At 37.9% G+C, this 19,660-nt stretch overlaps 2 protein-coding genes across 2 annotated transcripts in view; one reads left to right on the top strand and one right to left on the bottom strand.

Moving 5' to 3' along the window:
- GABRB2 (gamma-aminobutyric acid type A receptor subunit beta2) overlaps positions 1-19,660 on the top strand; it is a 556,114-nt gene that overhangs the window by 138,701 nt on the left and 397,753 nt on the right. The gene's annotated exons all lie outside the window — the stretch shown is intronic.
- GABRA6 (gamma-aminobutyric acid type A receptor subunit alpha6) lies at positions 4,115-19,061 on the bottom strand (the record flags this gene model as incomplete). The annotated part of the gene is made up of 9 exons (XM_079917458.1): positions 4,115-4,390; positions 13,220-13,479; positions 14,683-14,835; positions 15,247-15,390; positions 15,703-15,785; positions 15,871-16,091; positions 18,051-18,118; positions 18,706-18,824; positions 19,024-19,061. 9 exons carry the CDS (start codon positions 19,059-19,061, stop codon positions 4,115-4,117), a joined length of 1,362 nt encoding a protein of 453 aa, XP_079773584.1.

Genomic DNA, 19,660 nt, shown 5'->3' with positions numbered 1-19,660 from the left:
ATATGCTTTCTTTTGACCTCCTTTCTCCTATCCCCTTACTGTTTTATGTAAAGGTAGTTTCTCATAGATAGGTTTACAATTGAGTCTTTAGGAAACAGAATATTCAGGTGGGACTCTGATTGTAATAGAAGATTAAATATCATCAGAAATGGTTGCTGTGATTGTTACCTAGACATGAACACAATGGCTGTTTGCATTTTGTGTATCTCCTTTTCGGACTAATGAAGACAGTATTTTTGTTTGTATGAAGAGTAATTGCATCTTACGATTGTGAAACAGTATAAGTATGTACAGAGGTGTGTATATGGTACCAGATAACCAGGGTAGTGAATTATTTCAGTTATTAAGCATTTTTCTGTCGGCTCCAAATCCAACCTTCTATACTCTATTTTGTGATGCTCTGGCTGAACTCCTTAATTTTCATTTCTTCTCTGCCACTAGGATTTCTGTCAGGTTCTTCCAATAGGAGGGACTCAAGAGAGACTAGAAATCAGGTGAAAAGGGAAAGGAATATTCTCCCTGTTTTAGTCTTGCTTTGCCTTTTAATGTTACCCGTCACCTTGAAATGACAGTTGATTCCAGTCTCCAGTTTTTGGTTCTCCCAGAACCAGCTTCATTTTGCTCTCCCAAAGATAGCAGTTTCAGCCGAGCAGCCCTTCCTCCCTGCAAGTCTGATCTCAAATGTATGTGTCCTCCCTCAAGCTCCTGAGATGCTAGCAGCATGTGGGCAGACCTCAGAGGTCTGAGACCCAGGGCTGAGGAGCCCCTGCTCTGATTACCTGTGATACTCATATCAGCCGGGTGGTACCCTGTCCTTGGAGGTCTGATTCCCAGCTCTAGGGTTCTCTTCTCTGAGCTGCTGAGCTAATACCACATCCAGGTGATGCCCTCTCTACAGATGATTAAATCCAGCTCTAAAAGGCCACTTGCACAAGTTTTTAGGTTCTGTTAACCCTGTCATCTTCCTTTTGGTGTCTGACTCCTGCAGTTACTATCTCTGTGTTGCTCATTCTGTATTAAATTCTCTCTGTTGAAATACCTTGTCTGGTTTTTATTTTATGCAGTCCTAATTTGGTCTCTAATAGCTGTATGAACTAGGATAAGTCATCTGCCCATTCAGAGACTCAATCCTTTATCTGTTTAGTTGGTGGTGGGACAGAAGGGATAGTATAAATAATACCAAGGTGGTCTTTCCCAAACTGTTTTCTGGGAAATGCTAGTTCCAGCATTTCCTCCTTGCAAAATAATATTTATGGCCATGTGGATTTGGGAAATGTTAAATACTATAGCAAACTATGAGAGAATCACAATGCACATAAGCATAATAAAGGCTCTGAGAACTCCAGCAGAAAAGAAACGTATTTTGCTTTGACTCAGCATCTCCCCTCAAATTTTTTAACTCTGTTAAAATTTTTTAACAGAGTTAAAAAATTTTAGCTCTGTTAAAAATTTTTAACTCTGAAACTGTTCTATTTTCAGTTAACCTCTGTTACCACTCTATGATATACACTGAGAAATAGTATTCTCTAGAATCCTTAGCAGTTCAAAAGTTTTGCAAATTTTTTCAAGATCCCTTGAAAAAATTGAGGAGAAATCTAATGCCTATAATATGTAATGATTTTAGTGGGTTTTACTTATCTGTTTCAACTCCAAGTATAGATGTTGACTGACAGTAATGTGCTTTGCAGTGAAATGTAGAATAAATGCTGAGGCAGGTCAGGATACAAGGAAAGTTATTACAGGAAATGAAAGACAAGGCGAGAGAACTCTGGAGAGGATTACAGAATAGACTTGCATTGTATGGTTATGGTTAAGTGAACAAGCTATGTATTCACACTGCCTAGGTATGGCTCTCAGCTATAACACTTGAGTGCCACTTGATTTTGAACAAAATTACTCATCTTCACTGTGCCTTGGTTTCTTATCTTTAAATGGAGATAACAGCAGTATATACTTTACAGGTTTATGAAGATTAAATGTAACATAGGATATAATGTGATTAACACCTACGTAGCATTTAATTATTTAATGTACTCTCAAAAACAGGAGCAGGCCTTGTATAATGACTTAAGCTAGATAGAAAAGAATAGTAATGGGGCTTCCCTGGTGCAGTGGTTGAGAGTCCGCCTGCCGATGCAGGGGACACGGGTTCGTGCCCCAGTCCGGGAAGATCCCACATGCCGCGGAGCGGCTGGGCCCGTGAGCCATGGCTGCTGAGCCTGCGCGTCCAGAGCCTGTGCTCTGCAACAGGAGAGGCCACAACAGTGAGAGGCCCGCGTACCACAAAAAAAAAAAAAAAAAAAAAAAGAAGTAATGAAACAAACATAAGCTGTTCAAAATGGAAGGACCTTCAGAGGGTGTCCATTCCATCCCCCTCGTCCTATAGGTGAGACTAGAGCTATGTCTTCCAGAGGCTAAGTGATTTTTTTATGAGCTAATTAATAGGGAAGTTAGATGGATATCTCAACTTCCTCACCCTTAGTAGAGAGCTATTTCAATTAAACTCTAATTTGTTTGGCTGTAGAATTTTTTTTGTATTTTCCTGGATAAAGGCAAGAGGTAGTAATTCCAGAATATTTCTTTCTGGGTTCAGAGCTCTGGCTGATCTCAATGATGTTTAAGAGCCAGCTACAACTCATGAGGGGTTTATTGATTTGCACAAACCACACCACATGCTTTCTCCCACTCCTAGTTCCTGTTTCCCTAATACCATTCTGTGTGGGAGAAACATGGGTAGAGTTAGCATCAGAAAGAGCTGGAATAGTAGAAAGGAAGAAAAAGAGTTTCATTCATTTTTTCAGCTTGATTGAAGTACAGCTGATAGATAAATATTGCAAGATACTTAACATATCCATCATTTCACATATTTACTTTTTTTTCTTTTTGGTGAGAACATTTAATTTCTGCTCTCTTAGCAAATTTCAATTACACAATACAGTGTCATCAACTATAGTCACCAAGTTATACATTAGATCCTCAGACTCCATTCATCTTATAACAGAAAGTGTGTTGAGTGAGCAGAAAAGAGATGAAGGATTGACTTTTTTAATATATCCTCTATCTTTATTTTGCTGGTTACAGAATTCTGGGTTGAAAATCATTTTCCCTCAGCATTTTGAAGATGTTGTTCCGTTGTTTTCTAGCAGGATTGACTATTTGAATACAAATTCACGTGTTTTTTTTAGAGCTGGGTGACCAAGCCTGGCTGTCCCATACCTTCTATCTCTCAGAATCTGCAGGGACACTAACACTGGGGAGGTAACCACTTCATCTCCCCATACTTAAGGAAACTTCTGAGCTTTATTAAACAGACCCAGAGAACCATGTTTATTGTTGTTTTGTTTAGTGATACACTTAGAAAGGTAAAGCATATGAGATATAAGAACAGTCATAACATACAAGCCTTCGACCACTTCATGGAATTATGAATGAGCATATTATTTTAAAAGGAGAGCTTAGTGAGATAAAACAACACTGTACTGCAGTCCAACTAAAGCTATGTCCAAATGCATATATAATTTATGATCTATGTATAATTCATATGTATACAAACACCATATTTTATTGAGGCAAAGTAGCACAGCAAGGTTAAAAAGAAATGGCTAAGCTCAATACAGGCTTTATAATGTCACTGAAAGCCATTTTACTAGCATAAAGGCCTCCAACATGCTGGTATTAACCTACTGATAAATATTTAGACTACTTATATTTTGTTCTCTTGAGAACTAAGCCAAAATAAACATTTTAAGGCAGGCTTTGGAAGTGTCAGCATTTCTTATTTTTATTTGCTTTGTGGTAAATGATATTCACAGTGACAATTAAAATATTGAACAATGAAGGACAAAGATTGGCAACTTCATCTTGAATCCATTTTATCCTTTTATAAAATTTTCTCTAATGTGCAGAAAAGTCATATTTTTCACCAACCTTCACCTTCCAATTTTGAGGAGTAACGTTATTGCTTTTCTTGCCCATACATGCTTACTCAAAGCTATGTGTTAGAGATTTTCAATTTCGATTTCATGTTCAGAAAAGCATCTATACAAGTCTCATTGCTATTTTTAAACATTCAGAAAATGAGAACTCACAGAATACAGGTTATTACGGCTGCAACCTATTCAACACTGCTGCTCACTTCCATCGTGTCTTTGGAAAGATAAACTATCCAGTATACAAGGTTGAATCCTGCAAATGCAACTGGGAAGAGAATCCGAGAATATTGGTCTATTTTACTGGTACCCGCAAAGGTAGGAGAGAGGGGTGGGGGGGTGACAGGTGTTGACTGTAAGATGGGAGCTCTTGTGAGGACTGTGCTGGCCTTGGAGGATGGAACTATTGGCAACGTCAGAGAGGTGATTCTTTTCTTCAGATAGTACTTGGAATCAGGATGCTGTAAAGGAAAAGATACATATATATTCAGCCTGGGTAAAAGAATAGACATCCCTTAATCATTCATTTTTTCCGTCATTGACAGATAGTTACTGACTACTTACTATATAAGTTAAAATATCAGCAAATTCTTGATAGTAATTGATGGCGCTACTTTTCCAAGAAAGCGGTAAAACAAATTTTAAAAACATCGATTTGCTAACATCCAACGTCCTCTAATTTAATACATCAGCAATTGATGCTAAGCATGTTCCATGCCCCAGAAACTGTGTTGAGTGTTGTACCATTAGGAGATAAGCCAGGTTATAAGGGCTTATCCACCCACCACCCCAGTTATGCATAAACCTATAGGGCAATGGGTATGGGCAATGAGAGGGAATTTCATTTGGGAATGTGTGGGCAATTACTCAATACAAGAAAATAACAGCTCGGCTAAATGTTATTTAGACACATTCTAGACACATTCCCAGCCAACAGTCTAATCTTTACCATTCATAAATTTGAACCAACTGAGGTATCAACAACAGCAAAAAAAATATAAAGGTGCTCATGTACATCAAAAGCCAGTGACAAAATAGAAATACCCTTATATTGAGTGGGATGACTGTTCTCCCCTGGAAATACGACTACCTCTTGGTCCAGAGTTGTATATTGAGAGCTTTCTGCTTTCCATTCAGAGCTTCTCCACTGGTCTCCCTCCATCTTAAGTTACCAAAGTGATATATTTACTAACTTCAGAATTGTCATATGTTCTTTTCTATCATGAGATTTTCTGTTCCACTGAAATCATAAGACAACCAATCCTAGTCTTGAAAGGGATCTTCAGTGCATTAAGTAACAGATGAGAAGGCTGAGGTCCAGATGTGGGAATTGCTTCGCCCATAGTTTCACAGCCCGTAATAAACCGCCTTGGTCAATCTCACTGCTTGTTTCATCCCAGCATTTTCTCACCTTTAAAGTATTGAGCCTGGTTCAGAGACTCTAATTCTATTTGCGTTAGACTCCTTTCATAATGGTGGAGACTGGGGGGCTTCCTCTGATTCTTACCTTTTCTTGTCTACGACCTATAACAATCACTTTCCTTGTGGCCAGGTTGTCCTTGCCGGGTCCCTGCCTTCACACCCTGGCTGTACATTAACCCTGCTCTTGTAAAGCTGCCTCGTTTTCTCCTTGGCAGCAGAATTACCACTTTGCTGCCTGGCAGGGTGTGTTACTCACGTGGACACAGACTCCTGGAGCTTTAGACAGCAGCCCCCCCAGCAACGGGATGAGGCTGCCGCCTCCCCTGTGCTGGTTGAGCCACAGGACCAGAATTACCCACCGACGTGGTGACATTTGGACTGCGGGAAACAACCACCCTGAGAACCGCTCCTCTCTATACTCCTATCCTGAATTTTGCTTTTGATTTGTCATGGAAGTTCGCCCAGTATCTATAATAGTCATCATAGAGAGTTCAAGCCCACTGTGCTTTTAGGGACCGTGGGAAAATTTGTTTCTTTACCAAAAGCAAAAATAAATCAGTGTGAAGTCTGATTTGACATGACCGCGGTGAATTTCAAGCAAAGAATATCTTTATTTGTTATCTGTTGACCCAGTATTAGGCTAGGCACTCTGGACAGAATGAAATAAATCATAGGTATTGGAGGTAGAAGAGAATTTAAAATAGAAGAGTGCCAAGTCTACTGATCTTGGATAGGAAATAAGTGACATTTTCTATTAAAAATATGTGACAACCCAGGACTACTGTGCCCAGGGTCACTAGATAGTGTGTGGATAGGACCAGAGTAGTGGTATTTTGGTCTCAATGCATGCTACCTGTATGAGAGAATAAACATAGCATTGTCTGCCAAGAGCTTTCTATCATGTTTCTCAAACTCTGATTTGAATTTTCATCTGTTATATATGTTATTAAAATATTCTCCACCTGAAAGAGCAAAATTTGTCACAGTTTAATTCTTCAGAAAGAGTTCTCTTCCTCCCAGATATAAGGAACATTAAAATATTTTGCTCTAGTAAATTTTCTAAGGATCGTAATGGAAAGAAAGAGGGCAAGGCTTTAGAGCAGATTTTCTTCTAAACACGTCTTGATTTTTAATAGCATGCATTGTCTGTCTGACACCTATGTTTCTTCCTTTTTTAGGGAGAAACAGGGCAGACATGAATAAGTTCACTGAGATGAAAGTGATTATAAACCATAATCTAGCATAAAAATGTAAGGCACTGTTTTACCTCTCTCTCTCTTTTGGAGATGTTGGGAAAACTTATTTGTCAGTCTCTTGGCATTGTCACAGTGTCACAAATGACTTAATGAAGATTGCTGAATAACCCTTGTCCCGAGTTAAGCAACATCATTCACCACATAACAGCATGAAAAATTTATGCACAATGGCATTAGCCTGGAATTAAAGGTCTCCTACAGTAGGATTCCTCTTTTCCTCATCTGCTTCCCCAGACAATCTCTATGGAGGGTTGCTTAGGAGTTAAGAGGGCAGCAGAGTCAGAAAGCCCTAGACTGCAATTCCATAGGTACTACTTAGCTGCTGTATGACTTAGACATGCCTTAGGAGTCACTGACTCTCCCTAAGCTTACATTGAAATCAACTATACTTGAATAAAAAAAAAGAAAGAAAATTAAACAAAAAAGAAAAAAAGAAAGGGACAATTACTGTTTGAGCTGTAAGGTTTTTTTCTTTAAGAACTTGAGAAAGGAAATGTGTTTTTTCTCTGTACACATTTCTGCCTACCTAACTGTTACAACTCTCTGCTGTCATCACCTCTTCCCTGTAAATATTTCCGTTGTGCTTTATCCCCTTTCCTGACATGAAATCGCCTTAGTGGTAGAGGGCATATTATTCTCATGTGTAAGTGTTCCACAGTTCCTAGCCAGTGCACAGAACACAGTGAACGCTTAATAAACATATGCCGAATAAACAAATGAATGAAAATCTAAACATTTCCCAAGACTTTGTAGTCAGGCAAAGAGAAGGGAACAAAACGTTTTATGATTATTTTACACTATATTTTAGCATATTGTTGATATTACATTATATTATCATTACCATATCTAAATGCCTACCATTAACAAGCACTGCATGGCACTTTGCATGCATTATTTTGCTCATTCCTAGGAAGAATCTATCATGTAAAAATATTATTTTCATTTCAGAGATGAGCAAATGAAGGTGTAAGCAGAAAGCTCACACAAGTAATAAGCAGCAGTACCTCACTCAATCCCTCTCAGATCCCTAAGACCATACTCTTTTTTTTTTTTGCAGTACGCGGGCCTCTCACTGTTGTGGCCTCTCCCGTTGTGGGGCACAGGCTCCGGACGCGCAGGCTCAGCGGCCATGGCTCACGGGCCCAGCCGCTCCGCAGCATGTGGGATCTTCCCGGACCAGGGCTCGAACCTGTGTCCCCTGCATCGGCAGGCGGACTCTCAACCACTGCGCCACCAGGGAAGCCCCACTCTTAATAAATATTACTTTTTCTTTTCATCAGTTTTAGGGTTTAGGGCATGGTTTCTCAACCACAAAGCTACGGATATACTGATACTTCTTAGTTGTGGGAACTGCCCTGTACATCATGGGGTGCTGAGCAGCATCCCTGTCCTCTACCCACAAGATGCCTGTAGCAACCACCTCCTCGGGGTTTTGACAACCAAAAATATCCTTGTTCCTTGACAAATGTCCTCTGGGGGAAAATTCACCCACCATTGAGCTTCGCTGGTTTAGAATTACACTGTCTCATTGCCCAATGATGGCTGGGGGATTTCTAGCAGGCAGCAAATACAAGGTGCTCAAGGAAATGCCAGAGGGCTGGCTAACCCACACGCTGGATAATCAGCTCCTGGATAATTGGGAATCGGCAGTGTAGGAGACTGGACACCTAAAATTTAGAAGAATCACACTGAATTTCTGAAATGAAAAGAAAGCCAATATTGCAAACCATTCAAGCTACAGGTTTGTGTAAGATCCCGCCTGCTCTATTGTAAGCTCAGCAGCTTCAGCTGATGGTAAAATAAGCTTTTGTCAGAGTCCAGATGAGGGCTCAGCTTGGGGCTGTCACTGTTTTGAGTGGAACGCCTGTGGTTTTGAATTTTTCCGGGGCTCCCCTGCTGTTCAGTGTCATCCTGCTTTGGGTATTTTTAGAGCACTGTTTTGTTTTAAGTAACGCCATATTGCAAAGGTACTTGGAGTCAAACTGGACTTTGTGACAATCAGTTATTTGGTATAGGGATGAGGCATTTGGGAAGTACTTAGAGCAATTCTGATACAGCATTTAGTGAGTCTAATATATTAAAGAAGAGGGGGCAACGGGTTACCTCTTAGGAGAAATATTCTAACCAGGGCTGCATTACTCAAAGGACAAACAAAGTATCTGCTTTTAGAACCAGCGAACAGGGGCACCAAAAACAAGAGAAAATATTTTTGAAAACATTTATTATTTGACCTTTTTTAAGCTACATATTAATCATTATGGAGAAAATAAATCAGTGTGTCAAATGTCCCCACATTTATTTTACAGCTGGTAGAATTGAGGAGCGGAGACAATTCCAGAATGCCTGCAGAGAAGCAGCTTATTGGTAGCAATCTGGTGGGTCAGTGGTGCTAGTGGCATGTCTGAAAACCATACTGGAATGTTTGGAGGGTGCAAAAAGGAATATTGAATGGTGATTTGATGGAAGGTATAGGGAGAGAGCCAACCACCTACACCCCTCATCTAATCCACGCCACCCTCTCTATAAGTCATATGACGGCGCTACCATGGGGAAGGGACATCATGATCTTTCTGGTGCTCAGAGTCTCTGATGGTCTTAATTCAACTGTTCATTCTTTGGAGTAATGGTAGTACTGAAAGAAATCTTAGCACGATTTGGAACAGGGGAGGTAAATCTTTCAGTATGCTATGATTCATATTTTTCTACACAGGTGAAGGGCAACATAGTAATGGCCCAGCAGACGTTCCAACCTTGAAAGGAGTGCAGGAAGGAAAATATGTCTTATTTCCCTCTCTGTGCCCAAGTTTCTCACAACTGACTGAGAGTTTCTAGAGCAGGGCCAGGCTCATCTTTCTTTTCTCTGCATAGGCATCACTTCCTCCACAATCACCCCTCCAGACTGAGTTAGGTACTGTCTCATGGCTTTTTTTCAGCCTTCTACACATCTCTAACCACAGCCTTTATCACAGTATATTGTCATGGCTCCTTGAGTAGTTTCCTCTCTTCATGCTCAACAGGCAGCTCCATGATGGAAGAGGCCCTGTTGACGTCACTTACTAAGGTAGCTTCAGCATTCTACAAAGGATCTGGCAAAAAAGCACTTAACAAATAAAGGCTTATGGTATGAATAATTTGATGAACACATAGGTACTCAATAAATTGGTGTCAGGTGAAAAGAAGTAATGTAATCAGTATAAATATAGTTATTATCTTGACCAATTAAATTTTGGTCAACTTAGTTTGTAGATAATTTACCAAGAACATCACACGTTCTGTGAAAAAGGGAAGCCACAGGGCTTCCCCGGTGGCGCAGTGGTTGAGAGTCCACCTGCCGATGCAGGGGACACAGGTTCGTGACCCGGTCTGGGAAGATACCACATGCCACGGAGCGGCTGGGCCCGTGAGCCATGGCCGCTGAACCTGCGCGTCCGGAGCCTGTGCCCCACAACGGGAGAGGCCACAACAGTGAGAGGCCCACGTACCGCAAGAAAAAAAAAAAAAAAAAAAAGAGAAACCACATTGGATGTATTGATGGGTAGGGGTCCAGGGGATTCATTCTTAGGAACTTAGTGGTGAGGGCTTAGATTTTTAAAGTAACAAGAAAACTAGCAAAACATCCAGAAAGAGATCAAAGTCTAAACTTGGTCTTATATATAAAATAAATCTACCCCAGACACGTAATAAGCTCTGAAACATAAATACAGGAATAACTCTCTAAAGCCAAAATAGCATACCAAATAAAAACAATATGGAAAGATACCCTATAAGCAGGAAAGAAACTGTGGACAATTTCTTCTCCAAATCCAAAAATGTAAAGTCTCCACTTCCAAATGCCTTAAAATAAGAAAGATTAATACTCTATAGAGCACTTCTGAAGATTTAGTTTTAGATGAGTCTTCAGGTGTGACTACTAGGCTTTAAATGCCTGAATCTCTTTGTCATTATTATAATAAATTTCAAGGTCAAATTCAAAGTGATAAAGTTTTCACATTCATTCTAAGCAGTTTCCTTTGAAAAGCAATGTGCATATTAAAACATACAAGTTAGAATCACATGAAATATCCAAGCACTTAATCTCATTTCAGCTTTACCACATTGGTTTGCTATTTCAATGTCCAACTTACTCAAATAATGTCATTTTGAGTACAACTGAATAGGCATTTTAAAATGTCATGGTATTTGAAAGAAAAAATGACCTTGCAATCATAATATACCATTGTGCTGTATAAATTTGAAATGTGTAATTTGTTTGTTCCTCTATATTATATAAGGCAATAGCCAAGTTTTGACATAAATAAAAAAAACTGTACATGTTCTATGTAATCATCTATATTTTTTGATGCCTACAAGGTTAATATTGTTAGGTTTGGTTACTTTTCTTTTTATTTTTACACTTTAACTTAGCCTTTCAGAAACAAAATTCTCCTTTTCATTGCCTTGGAATATTTTAAGTGGAGCCAGGTTTAGAAATATTTTTTGTAGGGAAAAAAGTCAACTTGCAAGGAAAAAACTACTTTGAGATGGTTTAAATGCAATTTTTTATCCAACTTCCCAAAGAACCTGCTCATTATATGTTACTACTTTAGAACTATTAGAAGATAGTTTATATGAAGACCTGAGATCTTAAATTCCATCTTATTAATAAATTATACCTTTAAAATAATGGACTTAGGGAACGATAACTCTATGCTTTCTCTAAGGATTTGAAATCATATTCTTCTTAGTAATATATATTTTAAAAGAGTTGAAGTAAGGAAGTTGGTCTTTCTTTTTGTTTCAATATCAGATCAGTGACTATATTCAAAATCACTTTTCTTAGCCTCTTTTTCATGAATTTCTTTTTTTATTTTTACTGTGTTTCTCAAATAAGAAACTGTTAAATGGAATTATGATAAATTCCTTCTTCCTTTCCAGCTATATGTTAAGATAATATATGACCTTTGGACAATATGTCAATTATATACCTATGTAAGTACAGATAGGTTGTAACATAATCACTTATTTTTACAAACAAAATAATTCTCAAAAATATTTTGAATTCATCTTTTCTGAAATATATAATTTTCAAGTCTTTTGAACTGGATCCTTAACATATTTGTTACAAAATTTATATTTTTGTGAACTTTCAAAGCACACACACGTATATAAAGAAAACATCATTAAATTAAGGGAAGAATTTTGGGAATAACCTTACCTACATACAGAAAATGTTTTGTCCAGGGGTACACACTCTATTATATTTCAGTCTTTGAAAAAGTGTTGGGCCTCAGCCTCTGTAAATCTGTGGATGTTAGGAGTTCTGGAATCAATTCCTAGTTTTTCTACCAACTAGTGCCTAATGTTTTCCTTCTCTGAGGCTCTGTTTTTTATTCGTAAGTGTAATTAGACCAGATTACTGGATGGCAAACTTTTTTTTTGTTTGTTTAAAAACAAAGTCTAATTCAAGAAAAAAAAAGTCTTTAAATTACATATTGCCACTTATCATGGGATTGGTCTTATCCTTTAAAGAAAATGTAAATTCTCTAACAAGTTTCTAAGTTTATCAAAGAGAAAAGTTTCAATACAAAATTATCTTTTAAAGCCAATAAACACCTGAGTATTTGGAAAGTAAAACACATATAGCTTTATAATTTTTATCATAAGATTTAACCAAGAATTAATTGGGCTGTATGTGGTTTTGCGATTTGGAAATAGTCATGAGAATTGATCAGTTATAAAGAAATTTTCAGTTCAAAGTGTCTGCATTACTTGATTTTGTAGAGCAAAATTTTCCTCTTTTCAAGAGCTACTTGTTTAGAGTTTGTTTTGAAATAAAAATGTACACTTGTCAATCAGTTCTATAATCCAGTTTTTAAAAAGTACATGCGATTTGATTGTTGTGAGAATTTATTCATATGTGAAATTGAAATTTGGGGGCACATTTAAGACCCTTGAATTATTAATACTATCATTTATTTTTTATTCAAAAAAACTTTGGGGACCAGAGCTTAGCCACAGCAAATCTAAACTTAATTTTATAGGTATTTCTCACTGATTGTGTCTCAAAAAAACCACATTAATATACATAATAATATGTATATTATATACATATAACATGAATGTGAACATGAGAACGTTTTCACATGAGTCAAAAACTTGGCTTATGACTCAGCATTCATAGAACCTAATATATACATTGTGCCCTCCTGAAATAAAGCAGCGAGTGGGTTTCTAACAGAAATGGTCCATGGAGTCCCTGCTTGTTTCCTTCAGACTCTGAAACCTCATTAGGAACTTTTTTTTTTTTAACTTTATTCTCCCTAGTCGGTATAATGGAACCTGTTCAAAGAAAACATCTAAAGGCTAAGAATTTTCTGTCTCCTCTGAGAGCTTGCAATCTGCCAGTATTAGTGAGGGTGATAAAAGAGGAATACCAAAAGTTTAGAGCAAAGATAAATGAAGGATTGTTGCTTGGCTTTTTTCTGTGAAGCTGGAGAAGAAGTTGGCCTTGGAACCAAATTTATGTAACTCATGCCCCACTAATATTACTTTTGGACTATTTAATTGTTTGTGGTAACTATTCCGGCTGCCTTTTCCTATATGGTAGCTAACATTAGAAAAGTAAACAATTACCAAAACAATCTCAGCTTCCAAGGGTTCAGTCGCTTTTGCTATTGTCACTGGGGGTGAGGCTGCAATCTGTGCCTTCCTTTTGGCCTTCTGTGTCTGAAGATTGGTAAAGTAGTTGACAGCTGCGAACTCAATAAGAGCAGAGAAGACAAAAGCAAAGCAAACAGCTATAAACCAATCCATGGCGGTTGCATAAGACACTTTTGGCAAGGAGTGCCTGGCACTGATGCTTAGAGTAGTCATGGTTAAGACAGTGGTGATCCCTAGAATGAAACAGAATGAGAAATGCACTATTAGCATTTGCAATCCAATAACAAGATCAAGTGGGAACATGCTGGTGGAGAGGATTTTTGTTACAAATGTATTTTTTGTTATTTTATTATTTTTAATTGTTCACAGTTATCATAGGCATTCACATTTTGGTTTCCTTCAAAGCCTAGTGTGGTGATGTGTATTAATAATAATATATTATAATATAATAGCAAATTATTACATAACTAATAAAGCTTTGAACTTCTGATCAAATTTAATGCTGGTATAATCTTTCATCATATTTAATAAGTCTATTTGGTGTGAATAATAAATATAAATTAGATTTCTCAATTTTTTTTATTTCTAGCTTGGTTTTAAGATAAAATATCTAATCATGAGAAAATAATTTCATTACTCATCTGCCAGCAGTCTTCTGTCTTGGAGGATTTATATAATTCAAAGATGGTAAACATCAGTATATAAATATTCTTTTATAACTTGCAAAAAGAGATCTATTTTAGTATGGTAAATTAAAAAGTCAAAATTCACCTGAGATTTCAATTAAACTCAGGTCTTCCCTATGAACTACTAAATTTATAATCACAAAAACTGAGAAAAATATTGGATTTCGTTACAGATGATATTTTTCTGTTATAGCTCTTTTTCTTATTTCATTTTGTTCCATCACACTAGTAATGATTCTGTACATCATAAATGTAACTAAATATTTAGGTTGAACAATGGGGAAACTGGTGATATTTATCTATTTTTAGACCTAAAAATGGCAATTTTTTTTAAGATCCAACCTAATAAAAGTGAGATATAATTTATGTATTTGTGGGTTCAATATCTTAGCCTTTGTTTTCATTGCTTTACATGTCAGTTTTTAATTTTCTGCTTTTTTTTAGTTATGAAAAAGCAAATTGAGTTTAAAAAACAAAACAAACCAACAAAAAAACAACTTTCCTAAATAGGGCACGTCAAAGTCACAGGAAACCAGCCAGAATTCTTGCTGAGACTAATCTTTTGTTGATTCGCCACACAATGTGAGATAAGATGAGGGTCATTTTATATGATACATGTGTCTGAATGAGATAGGAGTTTATTTCCTTTGTGGGTTGAAAAAGTGCACTGGTGTGAACATTCCCCTAAGATACACAAGCAATGTGAGCTGGAGGATGAACAGAAAGTAGAGCCCAAAGAGTGAAGCATACCAAAGACAGTTCTGGCCGGAACAGACTCCTTATTAATCCAGAAAGACACCTGGGAAAGAATGACCGTCATAATGCAAGGAGTATAGATCTGTATCATAAAATAGCCCATCTTCCTTTGCAAGTGGAAATAAACTGTCATTATTACGTATTCACCTGTTGGAAGACAGGTATATCAGGATTATTGCTGTTGACAGTGTGCAGAAAGAATGCAACTGGAAATAAATCTTGCAGATCTTTAAATTAATATGGGTGGGAAGAAAACAAGCAAAGGCATTTTTTCAATATATGACAAAGCTACTCAATCAGCAGATGATAGATACATCAGCTCATGGTTTTCTGTGGGGTTCTTTGTGTCATATACATACAAAACTACTCACTCCAAGGCTACACAAATCTTTATATGCACATGGTTGCAAAATCAATTTTAAAGAAAGCTACTTATCACTTTAAAACAATAAGTTTAGCTGAGGATGGATAATGCAGAAGAAAAAGAAATAGATATTTTGAAAATGTGCACTGGAGTCACCATGCAGGATTACATCCATGCATTGATCAAATGCTTACCTGTGTTAGATTTAATTGTCTCACTAGATACTGTTTGTCCAATCAGATCATACTGAAGGAGGCTTGAAGATTCTTCTGGGACTTCCACTGAGTAAAGTGGTCCTTTTTTCCATGTATATATGATTTCACTTTTGGGGTAAGCATCTGAATTTTTTAAACAAATTAAACAGAGAAGTAAATCTGGCTAATTGTGTGTTTTTTTTTTCTTTCAAAGCAAATCTTGTTCATTATAAAAAGGAAGTACGAACAAATTTTTTAAATGATTTTCTTTAATCCTGGTGACCAAAACCTCTGACTGTATGATTGAGAGAGACGTGATCAAGTAAGTTAATTCCTGGAATCATACTGAGAACGTCAGAGTAATATTTCTCTTTTGCTTTCCAGTGTCTGACTAAAACCAAATAATTATATATTTTGAATGCATTATTTGACTCTCAGAAGCTTTTTGTAACTTACAACTCCCAAACTTGAGTGGGCAAGCATGCCCATCCATAGGAAAGTTAACCAGCCTCATAGGACAGTCAGCGTTGATGGTAAGCCTAAGGAACATTGAAATAAGTGGTTCTGAGTTAGTGTGATGGGCAGATAATTTGGGCAGAGGAAGTAGAATTAGGGAAACCTCACCTCATGGTGTATAGAATTGTTCCATTCTGCATTATTCTGAAGAGTTTGTTAGGAGTTGTCATATTGTGAGCAATTGATTTTTTGCCATTCCTGAAAAAAGTGTCAGGTGTCCAGATTTTACTGACCATCAGGTTATTCAAACTCAGAATCTCAGCTGGCCCCCCAAACTTCAACCTCTCATCGGTCCAAGTCTGGCGGAAGAAAACGTCCATTGTATACTCCTAAGACAAAATAAGAGATTCATGCATGCTGGGCAGATGGCTTATTAAGAATAGTTTATTCACTAGCTTACATACCCAATCTTAAAACTTAAGAAACGAAGCAACTTTTGATGACAATAACCTATCAGGAAAGTGATAATTTCAGTGACTTATTATGTTTTCACACTCCAAGATTGTAATATTATTATAAAAGGTAGTGTTGTATTGTGCAAACCTCTCTCTTCCACCTTCACCCTCCTTAACATTCTTCCTCTTTTTCTATCAGTCATCCATCTCTTCATCTATTGACCTATTGAGCTCCCCCTCCTTAATTTAGAAGAAAAATAGAAAAAGATTTAGTCTAGGTTTTATGCTGACCTTCCTACCATCAGTGAGTCTAACCAGTCCCTTAGCAGCTTGTTCACCTTCAAAGGTATCTCTGAGCAACATGGTACCACTTAGTAAAGTTCCAAGGATAGAGAAACTTTACTTGATAAGCATACTCTTGTCTGCACATCATGATTGTTTTATACTGTTCTCAGAGAACATAAAAGCAAATGTTACCATGATTACCCAAACAGAGCATCATTTAAGCATGCATAATCAAAATTATGAGTTTTAATTTGTGGCTTTTATGAAATAACATTAAAAATCTTAAGAATTATGATAAGGGCCTTTGCAAAAGTCAATGATCAATAACAACTTATAATTAGGTCAAAATATTGCCAAGAATTGCTTTGCCTACTTTATATGTTCCTTTATGAAACCTATTACTGCAAGTGGTGATTATATTTTAAAACTATAATTTGACACACAACATATCCATATAATGATGATCCAGGCTATAACAAGCCTCTCTTGTACAAATATAAGATGTGTGTCTTAAAAAAGAGACACATGCATAAAATAAATTCTAAGTGTCCCCAGATTTCAATGGTACCATAAGATATGGTTGTGGTTATTTATTCTTGGGGTGAGTCAGTACTCAAATGAAAAAATATGATAAGTAATTGAGAATTCTGGAGAATGCTGACTCTAATTTCTCTCAAGTCTTAAGACATTTATCTCTTAAATAAAGTACTCCTCACTCTCTCCCCCTCTTCTGTGTTGTTTTTTCTTCTCTTCTCCTGCCCCCCCTTTCTCTTTCTCTTTTACTCCTTCCTTTTTCCCTTTTTTTAATTCCTCCTCCTTTCCTTTCTCCTTATCTCGTCAACTCAAAAAGCAGAAGATGAAAGTATCTAATAACTGTTTTTCTAGAATTACATTCCCCTAGTACATTTAATGCACCACTTTAAAGAGTTATGTTTTTCTTCCGTTTTAGTATGTATATTTTACTTTTAGGGGGACATACTACCTGAGAAATATGAAGGAATATCATAATATACTTTGTTCTAGAAGGCTGGTTCAGGTTTTCATTGCCGCTTACTATGAATCCTATAGCCATCTGTACCTGGAACAGAGTCCCCAGAACACCTATTGGTCCATTTGCAAACATAAAAGGTGGAATGCATTACTCTTTCCAAAGGACTCCCTTTACTGTTTTAATAACACATACCGAGAAAGATACACTGCCCAAACAGCTATGTTTTAAATTTAATAGACATTCTCAATATACACTTATGTAGCATACCATCTTTGCTGGTTTCTCTTTTTTCTCCTCCAAAAATTTACTAGGACTTCATAAAGATGGGGAAAGATCTTCTCTTTGTAGGGAAGAATAGATGCATGATATGTGAACAGAAGAGAGGGTATCACCATAAAAGGCCCCTCAGATTAGTATTCAAGCAGAGCCTTTAGTGAAATGTGAAAGAGATGAAGCCAGGAATCTGCTCTAAGGGCCATTCCTTCCCAGCAGGAGCACACATATTGCTTTTGGATCTGGAGCCAAGTTTGGTAACAACGCCCCTTATCACTCATTCTGGGATTCAGCCCTCTCCCCCAACTAAGCAAAATTACTCTCCTCACTCAGAGCTCACTCACCATCTCCACATCTGACACAGGCCCAAAACTTGTTACGTAAATGTCTGTTTTGACTTCAGTGACAGCACCTGAAATGAGCCCAGAGGGATGGGGGCAATTATCATCAATGATGTTAAGGGGACTGAACTGAATAAGTCTATCACAAAGTCCCTTCTCATGGCCAGAATCTGCAACCCATCCTAAAGTAATTCCAGCAGCAGGAATTCTTTGGATTTTCAACTTTACAAACTCACACCAGTTGCATTATTTTGAATGCATTCTGGCAAAATTGTGAAATTTAAGGAATGGACGAGAACTAGGTTAGTATTCTAAAGAAAATTACAACAATAATTAATGTTTAGTGATGGCATTCATGGGATAAATGCTAAAGGAAGTGTTTTATATGGCAAATCTCATTTTACACTCAAACGCCCTATGAGGCAAGCACAGTTCATACACCCACACTACATTTGAGAAAGGTGAGGCTTAGAGTTCAAATGACTGGCATATAAGGTTGCGAATTGAGGAGGGGACAGAGACTGGATGGGAACATACACATGGTCCCTCCCCAAGCTCTGCAACCTGCCACTCTGCTATCCTGAGGCCTCTGTGCCTTGGAATGGCACTAAGGGGGAAGAAAAGTACAGACGTTTGGTCTAGTAAGGATGCCTCTCACCTCCAAATCCCGGTCGCAGCCGATTGTCATAGCCTTCAAGCAAGTTGTCCAGGATCCGACTGATGTTTCTGGAGTAGAAGTTTCCTTCATCTTCCAGTTTCCCTAGGGCATTTTCTACCCTGTGAGTAGACAGTCAATGACCCTCACTCCTGGCCTCAGAGGAAATAGGCTGTTCATTCCAGCCTCGTCTGCCCCACCACACATACATGCCACACCACCCAGGCTGCTTCCATGATTTGGTATAGAAGTCACCCAATGGGTGTGTGCTTGCCCTTTTCTCCGAGCAAAAAGGAAAAATCGGAAAAAAGTCTTACTCACCATAGAATAATGTAGAGCCAGGGCAGAGGCGATGCCATCCTGCGGTGCACTGAAATGCCCAGTTCTCCCTCCTCCTGGGTTCTCCTCCTCCCAACCAGCTCCCCTTTGCCAATTAACTAGAGCAATCTCCCGGACCACTCATAGCCCTTCTTGTTTGTGTCTGGCCAGTAATCCAGTAGGTGAGAAGGTTGCCAGCTAAACTTGCAGGGTTCCCCTTGCTCTCTTCACTCTCTGTTCCGTCTTTTCACATGGAACAAGGTGGTTTGCAGTCTTAGAGTACGTCCTAATGGACACTTAGCCTCCTCTGACTGACTTAGTTGGGAAATGAGAGTCTGAAGCGACAGTGCATGGTCAGAGAGCAGTGACAATAATCGAATAAGGCATAAGGGGAGGTTAGATGGGAGAAATCCACTGCTAGTTTTGGCATGGACTTCGCAGGGCCCTGTGAGGAAATCTGGAAGGCAGTGGCATCTTGCTGATTGAGATTATGTTCCAACGGGCTCAGCATTTATTATTTCCGTGGTTCACAGAAGGATTTCTACATGGCTCTCACTGCTTAAAATGTCTAACAATATTGGGATCCTCTCAGATTCTCTTTCTGATTTCACCAGGTTTATTGCATCAGACGTCCCTTTCC

The sequence above is a fragment of the Stenella coeruleoalba genome (assembly GCF_951394435.1).
Source record: "Stenella coeruleoalba genome assembly, chromosome: 3".
Taxonomy (NCBI): domain Eukaryota; kingdom Metazoa; phylum Chordata; class Mammalia; order Artiodactyla; family Delphinidae; genus Stenella; species Stenella coeruleoalba.
Note: the sequence above shows the minus strand (reverse complement) of the source record. Positions and strands in the feature narration are given on the sequence as shown.